This window comes from Nestor notabilis, unplaced genomic scaffold (genome assembly GCF_000696875.1).
Source record: "Nestor notabilis isolate BGI_N333 unplaced genomic scaffold, ASM69687v1 scaffold342, whole genome shotgun sequence".
Lineage (NCBI taxonomy): Eukaryota > Metazoa > Chordata > Aves > Psittaciformes > Psittacidae > Nestor > Nestor notabilis.
In genome coordinates, this window is record NW_009917647.1 from 1 (window position 1) to 9,167 (window position 9,167).

The 9,167-nt window shown below is 46.0% G+C and overlaps 2 protein-coding genes across 2 annotated transcripts in view; one reads left to right on the forward strand and one right to left on the reverse strand.

The window, feature by feature from the left end:
* Window positions 1-832: 832 nt before the first annotated feature.
* On the forward strand, window positions 833-6,057 carry CPSF4 (cleavage and polyadenylation specific factor 4, 30kDa; the record flags this gene model as incomplete). Its single annotated transcript, XM_010009329.1, has 7 exons — window positions 833-883; window positions 1,653-1,805; window positions 2,594-2,689; window positions 2,838-2,931; window positions 3,596-3,668; window positions 4,521-4,613; window positions 5,482-6,057. Coding segments are annotated over 7 exons (629 nt in total), but the record flags the coding sequence as incomplete, so codon positions are not given.
* A 1,801-nt stretch (window positions 6,058-7,858) lies between these two features.
* Window positions 7,859-9,167, reverse strand: part of ATP5J2 (ATP synthase, H+ transporting, mitochondrial Fo complex, subunit F2) — a 1,765-nt gene continuing 456 nt past the window's right edge. The window contains exons 2-3 of the mRNA XM_010009327.1: window positions 8,240-8,356; window positions 7,859-7,887 (exon numbers count right to left, since the gene is read on the reverse strand). Coding sequence (XP_010007629.1) covers window positions 7,859-7,887; window positions 8,240-8,356 — 146 coding nt within the window. The remainder of the gene's footprint in view (window positions 7,888-8,239; window positions 8,357-9,167) is intronic.

Consider the following 9,167-nt stretch of genomic DNA (forward strand, 5'->3'; position numbering starts at 1 on the left):
TCTCCTCCCGAGCCGGGGGGCGGTTGGGGGAATGGGGGGAGGTTTCCCGGGGTATGAGCGCCTTGCTTAGGTTTTGTCCTTAAACCCACCCAAATTCTGCTTCCCCGGTGAGGTTTCTGTCTTAATCCAGGTATTTTGCTTTCCTACTTGGCGAAAGCTGCAATTAATACCTGGAGAATGGAAGCTGGGGCGTTATCATGAATAAACATCACTTTCCTGCACAGTAACTGATGTTCTTTCCCCATTTCCTTTTGGTAGATGAGGAATTTTGATGATAGGGAGACTTCTCCTTTGGGTATATCCATGGTCTCGGCTCTAAACCTGTTCCTGATGCAGGTAGTCTCAGGAGACTTAAAATTTGCTGAAGCTTTCAGGCTACTCAGTTTGTGTTTTAACTCCCTCAAACACTGTGGTTTTGGTTGATCAGGGTTCCTGTTGGTCAGGGCCAGAAAGGGGCAACACGCTGATGGTTGTTTCAGGTTGTTCTGGTCAAAAGCCATAAGACTGTTGTTGCCAGGGCTGTAGTACAGCGTTCACTGACACGACTGACTTACAGCAGAGGAAAACCCAGTCAACACAACCTAAACATCTGAAAAAGCAAAACAAGCACCACTAAATCCCTGCAAATTCCCTTCGGTGTCCCCCAACAAGAATGTGGGTATTTGTCAGGGCCCGATTTGAACAAGGAACTTAAGCGGGACAGTAAATACCCCGAACCAAACCACTGCTTTTGTTCTGATGTTGAGGGTCAGATTGTCCTGCTGGGGAAGGAAAGATGTTGGAAGTTGCCACAAAACTTAGTTAAAATGAATGATGTTTCTTCTCTCTGCAGAGTCGGGCGCAGCTGTCTGTGAGTTCTTTTTAAAAGCGGCCTGTGGAAAAGGCAAGTAGAGTTTCCAGTGGAGTTATGGGGGTGGAGGGAGGGAAACCACATTATTCTAGCACTGCCTACGGTTCTCCTGTGTTTTTAAAGACGAGGGGACTGCCTGGATTGAGGATAAGACTGAAGGATGCTGGAATAACTGCAGCAATTGGGAAATAATGGTATTAAGAAGTCGGGAGGTGAATAAGCGATGCAACCGGCAAAGGAAGGTTTCAGCGTGCCACACACAGACCTTGCTGTGGGTGTGCTGGTGTTAGTTGCTGTGGTTCTTGGTAGTCGGGATTCTCCCAAGAAACAAGGGATAGGACCAGAGGAAATGGCCTCAGGCTATACTAGGGGAGGTTTAGATTGGACATTAGGAACAATTCGTTCACTGAAAAGGTGCTCAGGCTGCCTGGGGCAGTGCTGGAGTCACTGTCCTTGGAAGTGTTCACACACCGTGTAGACGAGGCCCTCAGTGCCATGGGTTAGCAGTGGCCTTGGCAGCGCTGGGCAGTGGTTGGGCTTGATCTAAAAGGTCTTTTCCAACCTGACTGAATCTATGATTAAGAGCTGGAGACTGTTGCTTAGCCTGTTAGAAGGTAACATAAGACTCACCTGGAACTCCCTCTTTTGCTATTGCCACTAAAGGCTAAATTCCTATTATAAAGTGATGTCTTCAAACCCCCTCTTGCAGAGGGGAACAAAGTGTTGCTATTGCCCTGTGCCACCTTGTGCAGTGTATTTTATTTGTTCTTCTTCCCTTTCTCCTTGCCCTGTCCTTCCTCAGGGGGCATGTGCCCATTCCGACACATCAGTGGGGAAAAGACAGTTGTCTGCAAACACTGGCTACGAGGACTGTGCAAAAAGGGAGACCAGTGCGAGTTTCTACACGAGTATGACATGACCAAGATGCCTGAGTGTTACTTCTACTCCAAATTTGGTAAGAGGTGTTGTAGCTCCTACTTAGCATTCCTTGCTGGCGTGGGAGTCTGGTGAAGAAGATCCTGGTACATCCCTGTTATCCATCTGCAGAGTGTTACAGTTCTTTTCTGTTTGATGATAGTAGACCATAATGTTTTCAGATCTTCTTAGTCCTCTACTTTATTATCCCCCTAAATTTGTGACATATTATAGATGTCTCCTCTCTCAAGAGCTTGTTCCTTGGGGGAAGAGGTGGGAAGTTCAAGTTTTGACTGGGTTTTATGCCTTATGTTCTCTTTGGGTATGAGATGAGTAGGCTGAGCAGTTGGTCTTTGCATGACTCTTATTTTGGGGAGTTGATGAGCAGCAGAGGGCATGGGGGTGCAAAACTTTTATGCACTTGCTTTCCAGCTCTGGAGATCTGGACATAATGAGGCAACTTGCTGTCAGAAACTTACAGTCTTGTAGGTTTCCTTGGATTGAGGTTAGTGTGCAATTTGTAGTTTCTCCACACTTCTGGTGCACTAAATGTTTGGTTTTTGTTACCATGACTGCTCTTTCCAGTTTAGTTTCTGCATTGTTTTTAAAAGCACACATACATAATCCAGCCTGGTAGAACTGTGCTCACCAAGGGTGAGTCCTTGGTGTTCTTCATCTAGGTTAAGGCAGGCAGTATGACTGCTGTGCCTGAATTTATCCATGTTGGTAGCAGCTTTGTGGGAGCTACATGAGCCAGGAAGCGTTTTGAGAGTCAGTTGATCTTGAACCTGCACAACTGAGTAAGAATTGTGTTTGCCTTTGGTACAGGGGAATGCAGTAACAAAGAATGCCCATTCTTGCACATTGACCCGGAGTCTAAGATCAAAGACTGTCCCTGGTATGACAGAGGCTTCTGTAAACATGGTATGTCACACAGTAGCTGCTTCTGTGGCTATAAATCAAGGGTAGGGTGTTACTATTCTTTCTTTGGGTGATCTGCTTGTGTACTTGCTACTGCTGCGTGCTGGGGTACCCGTACGTGGAACATGAACTACTGAGCTTTGTGTTGCAGGTCCCCTCTGCAGACACCGGCACACTCGAAGAGTCATTTGTGTGAATTATCTAGTAGGATTCTGTCCAGAGGGGCCTAGCTGTAAATTCATGCAGTGAGTATGCTTCCAGGCTCGTCCTGTCATCTTATGTTTCCTTTGTAAGCTGGTCTGTGTCAAACAAGGGTGCTCCAGTGCTTCCCAGTGGCTTTGGAGATTTGTTTAGTGTCTTGTACCAATCTAAGGATATGGGGCAGGGCCTCTTCAGGGTAACACACTTCAGAGTGGAGATCGGATCCCATCAGTGCAGTGGGATCACATGGGTTTATCATAGAATCCCAGACTGGTTTGGGTGGGAAGGGACCTTAAAGCTCATCCAGCTCCAACCCCTGCCACGGGCAGGGACACCTTCCACTAGAGCAGGTTGCTCCAAGCCCCTGTGTCCAACCTGGCCTTGAACACTGCCAGGGATGGGGCAGCCCCAGCTTCTCTGGGCACCCTGTGCCAGCGCCTCAGCACCCTCACAGGGAAGAACTTCCTAACATCTCATCTAAATCTTATATTCATTCACAGCTAGAGGGTTATACTACATACCAGATTCTCATTTTCCTATAAATAATTGCTGAGCATCAGAATGCAAAGAGGACTGGGGAGGGGGAAGTGTGTTTCCTGTGAGCTGAATTGACTTGCCTAAGTGTTTGGTTGTTTGGAATTAATTGAGCTGATGGTAAAGTGTTGACCTATGATTTGAGAATCAATTTTCTTGTTCCCTCTAACCCAGCCCTCGATTTGAACTGCCAATGGGAACCACAGAGCAACCACCACTGCCTCAACCGACACAAACGCAGCAAAAGGTACACAATTCCCATCTCCCCTGCACACCTACCTGTAAAGCATTGCCCACAGTGCTCCGAAAGAGAGTGTATTGTCTAGCAGTCAAAACTGTTGGAAAGTCTTGGAGAAACACTCACTGAATGAGGGAAAACCTTATCTATTTTACGACAGGATATGATATTCTTTTGTATTTAAGAACTTGGAGAACAAATCGTAATCTATCACAGAGCACTCTCCTCCTTCCAGCCCTCTAATGTGCACCATCTGATCACAGCAGACTCGTTGCTGCCTTCATCCTGGGACTGTGGGGCTTTGCTTTGTTCTGTTTCTCCCCTTGCTTTAGTTAACCTCAGTCACTGGTGCTGTCCTGCAGCTCAGAGGCCAACAGCAGCAGTAATGTTAGTTGGGGCGCTGCCTGGAAGAGATGGTGCAATGCAAGAACAAAGCAGTGAGCAACACTGAGTGCCATTAGAGTGATGGAAGCCCTACCATTGCTCCAACTTTATGTGGAGATGTAGTCACAGAACACTCCCACATGACATAGAAGCACATCATACGTGGTTGTGCAGCAATCTGCCAATTTTTGTAATCTCTCTGATATCTGTCAGTGATGACAAAGGATATTTTAGCAGCCTAAACCTACTCCCTAAATCTGCTTTCCAGAGAAAAACAGGATTGCTGGGCTTTGTAAGCCTCAGTGCTCCATTTCTTCTTTATGCTGCTCCAGCTGGCAGAGCACCCACACATAGATTTGGAAAAAAATTGATCATTTGGTGCATGAGGTGCTCTTTTCCCTTCTAACAAAGTAACAACCATAAAGTTCTTTATCCTTGATGCACTTAACGAGCCAGAACTCTTCTCCTGACCAACAGAGGACACCCCAAGTCATCGGAGTAATGCAGTCTCAAAATAACAATGCTGGGAACAGAGGACCCCGGCCGTTGGAGCAGGTCACCTGCTACAAGGTAGGTCAGAGGGGAGGGAAAACAGGAGGTGCTGGATTTAGGAAGAACAGAGCGCATATCCCAGCACCCTGTCCAGCTGAATCTAAACAGAATCCAGTGTTGGGGAATCCACCACTTCCCTGGGAGATTATTCTAATGGCTGGTTTTTCTCATTGTGAGTTATTTTCCTCTTGTGTCCAGTGGGAATCTCCCCAGGAGGAACTTGTACCCATCATCCCTCATCCTTTCCATGTGACTCCTTGTAAAAAGGAGCATCTGTCTTCTTTGTAGCCACCTTTTAAATACTGGAACATGGAGATAAGGTCCCCCCTGAGCCTTCTTTTCTCTAGGCTGAACAAGCCCAGCTCTGTCAGCCTTTACTTTGTGTGGCTTCCCAGTCCTTGGAACTTTGTGGCCCTTCTCTGGACCCTCTCCAGCCTGTCCACATCCTTTTTGCATAGTGGGGACCAAAACTGAACCCACTATTCCAGGTGTGGCCTGACATGTGTCAAGTAAAGTGGGATAATGACTCCTGTATCTCTGCTGGTGATGCCCTAATTCAGGATGGCTGATTGGGAGAATCCCACACATCTCTGATGTAGTGCCTATCAGGTGGAGTAGTCTTGGAAGCTTCTTGTGTGTTACAGCCCTTTGCTGTTCGTAGTGGTGTGCTGAGAGCTCTCTCCTCTGTAGTACAATAATGTGACATCACATTGCTCCCAGCACAGAAGCAGCTTTTGCTCCAAAGAGTGGAAATAGCCCATAAATCTTGTCCCTTGTGACTCTGTTTCACTTCCCCTGCAAAATGCTGCATCTTCCATACATGTAATCTGAACAGTTGCCGCCAGAGCTGTAACTGTGTAATAATTGCTCTCTTTTTCTCTTTTAGTGTGGTGAAAAAGGTCATTATGCCAACAGATGCACCAAAGGACATCTGGCCTTTCTCAGTGGACAGTGAAAGAGCAGAACGAAGAGTGCAAGGGAGCTATTAACACTGAGAAAAGGTTTCTGCCTAGCGCTATGTCTTGAACTGTTAATCAGGGGGGTTTTTTAATGCCATTACTGAAAGAACTGGTCAGAGGCTGGCTGCTGCTAAGCAACATTTTTGTAACTGTCCATAACTTTTTTGTTTTATGTTTTAACCTTTTTAAAATAGATTTTGGCCTCTGCCTCTCTTCACTGGGCCCTGCTGAAAGGTTGATCTAAAAGCCAATAGATATGCAAACCCCTCACTGGTGCAGCACTCTACCTAAACACATCTTCTGCCAGTGTTTCTTTAAAGTGTTTTCCTTCTGCCACTTCTCTTTGGGGAACCTATGGAAGCAGGCAGATTGACTGGGAAAACTAATACTTGAAATGCCTTCCCTTCAGTGAGGAAGCAGGGATTTTGCTGTCCTGTAGCTCTTAAAAAGCAAAGCTGTGTTCCCAGGTCCAGCCTGTTGTAGTCGATAAGCTTGTCCTGGTGGCTCACTTAAGGCTTCACGTACGTGAGGCTGTAAAACTCTCATCCACTTGCTTTGTTTCTGTGCTTCTTGCTATGCTGAAGGTTAGAAATTCATCTTCTGGGTGAGACCTGATCGAGGGGAGAATAGATTGGCATCTCTGTGGTTAGCCAAACCGTGAGGAACAATGATTATAGGAACGCCATGTCTGTGCTCGTGTTCCATTTGCAAACAGCGAGCGGAAATGAGCACAGCTCGAAGAGTAGGAATAGAAGAGCCTTGTCTCAGCCCCCGCGACGTCCAGCTCACACTGAGCAGGTATTTCCATAGCCTAGAGAAGACTGAGAAGTGGAGATGTATATTCTTATGGAACACTGCTTTTAAAAGTGGTAGAGTGTTCCGAGAGCAATTTTTGTAGCCAAACCCCTTTCATTTTGTGAGAAGATTATTTCAAAAGGGCCAATGATAAAATGTCAATTAAAAACAAGGAAAAAAAAAAGTACCTACAATGTGAGCCTTATTGATTCTGAGCCCTCTCCTTTGCTGCCTTTTTACTTTGTTTTTATTGAAATGTACTGATGGAAAAAGCTGGCTGTGAATTTCTTTTCTTGTACGAACAAGGCGATATGCCTGGATGAAGTGACCAGAGCACCTTGGTTTGAGTGACTGCTGTTATTTCACTGTGGAGAGTCGGTCACAACAGATGTTTCAAGTCCAAGTGACCATGGTGGGACAGACCATTGGATGCTTCTTGTAAGACCTTGTGCCTGCAGAGGCTGAGCAGTGGTTGAACTATGTGTTAACTGTGTGTAACTGGGCACGTGGAAAGGGAGCGGAACACTTTGGTACCTCATCACCTTCCCCATGCAGTTGAGTTTATGGTCTTCTCTACCTGAACAGATGCTTCCCAAACCTGAAAGCCGCCTTCCTGTTACCACCAAAGCTCTTGAGAGACAGTTCACATCCCTTAAGAAGCGGCTTTCCCTCTCCCTCTTGGTTAGAAAAGGATACTGCAGGTTGCACCTGCAGCTGCAAGCATTGGCAGGTAATGTGGTGGTGGTAGGACGTGCTTGCTGAGTGGACCAAACCCTCATATGCTCCTTTAAGCTGCACTCACAAACATTGTGTCTCCTCTTAAAACTTCCCACTTGAAGCCAAGCAACAAAGTTTTCCTTTTAATACAAGCTTATCCCCATTCAGAAGAACCTTCCAACTTCTTTCTGCAAAGAAAGTGAAGTTTTGACAGAAATATCAGGTTGTCAGAGGTCAGAAGCATTAGAATCCCAGTGACAGAATGGGAACTGCAGGCTTCCTCCAAGCTAAACCATCTGGAAACTGCCCAAATACCTGCAGCCCCCAGGTGACAGCCTGACCAAGGATCAGAAACACGTGGCCAGCCCAACAAGCCACCAAAGCTCAGATACTGTTCTTTCAAATCAAAATACACCCTTGCAGCTACTTGTCCAGCCTGTACCTAATGGCTATTAAGAAGCAATCCAATGCTTTTTACTTTTATCCAACAGTTAGGATCAGGTGTCATGGTTGCCCCAGTTCCTAATGCAACCCAAGCAACAGATGCTTTCCCAACCCTTAGACTTCAGGGGTGAAACCCTGAGAAGCCAAAACCTCACTTGCAGAGTACAATGAACAAGTCAGTTACGAGACTGTCAGCTCAGTAAATGTAAAGTGTCTGCACTTTATTATTGGTCATAAGAGTACAGATTTTAGTATGAATAGTTCTGATGTCTTCTTCTGATGTCAGGGTAACTGTTCAGTAGCCAGGTCTGGTCCAGAGTTGTACCTTCACTTCCTGAAAGTCACTCTTCAGTGGTACTTCCTGCGGCGCTCGTGCTCTGCAGCATTCGAAACAAAGCAGGTTAGTTTTACTGAAGTCACAAGAAAACCCACACCACACCTGAAATTACAGCAAAGAAAGCACTCTAAGGACAAATCTGAGCATGTAGCTTCTAAGTGCCATCAGGTCAGACAAGCAACAAGATCTACATCACCAAGAAAACATTGGCCATCTGATAAGTAAATATTCTAGTGTTTCATGGCTAAAAGAAGCCTGCTTGCCCACAGGCTGGGATTCAAGCAGCAATGGTTTGCATAGTTTTCCATAGCAGCAGCAGCAGTGTGTTTCTATTGCCCCAAGCAACCTCCCAAGCCACACTATACACGTACAGTCACATTGCTTTTACTTACTCAGGTGGCTGTAGCTCCAGATGTAGCTGATAACAACATAACCAGCAAGCACCATGGAGATGCCACCCAGGCCCCCTTTCTTCACATCGATGTACTTATTGTAGTATCTGTCGTAACCTGTGGAGGAAGAGTTACACACTGTTCCGTGTCTGAAAGCAGCAGCTTGGTTCCACAGAACTTAGGTAAATGGTTTCTAAGGAACCATCTGAGGGGCTCATAAGTGAGGCTGAGAGAAGGCAACCTGTGTGTTAGTTAAGCCAGGTGAACACAAGTTAATTGTGCTAAACCTTACTAAAAGGAAAAAAGCTATTTATCATTCTCCCCTAAACATTAATTATTATGACTTTCATGAGCTCAAGCTGCTTTGGAATTACTGAATTATTTCATACACACATATATATTACGTAGACACTTGCATTTGCTGTTTTGTGTTTAACTCACATTTGATACTTCATGTTTAAATGGGTTCAAACTTAAACAGGGAAAGTTCAGGTTAGATATTAGGCAGAAGTTCTTCCCTGTGAGGGTGCTGAGGCGCTGGCACAGGGTGCCCAGAGAAGCTGGGGCTGCCCCATCCCTGGCAGTGTTCAAGGCCAGGTTGGACACAGGAGCTTGGAGCAACCTGCTCTAGTGGAAGGTGTCCCTGCCTGTGGCAAGAGCTGGAGCTGGATGATTTTAAGGTCCTTTCCAACCCTGTCTATTCCATATTCTAAATCTAATCTAAATGCCATAGCATCCAATCTACATAGCACAGATACAATCTACAGCAAAGGGCATCAATCAAAACTTACACAAAAAGGAATCCCGAAACCAAACCTCTGGCGGATAAAGCCCAGACAAGAAACACATCCACAGATGGGAGAACCCGATGCTAAAGGAGGCGCTGTTCCGGGAAAGCAAGAAGCACCTGGAAGCAGCCCCTGTAGTA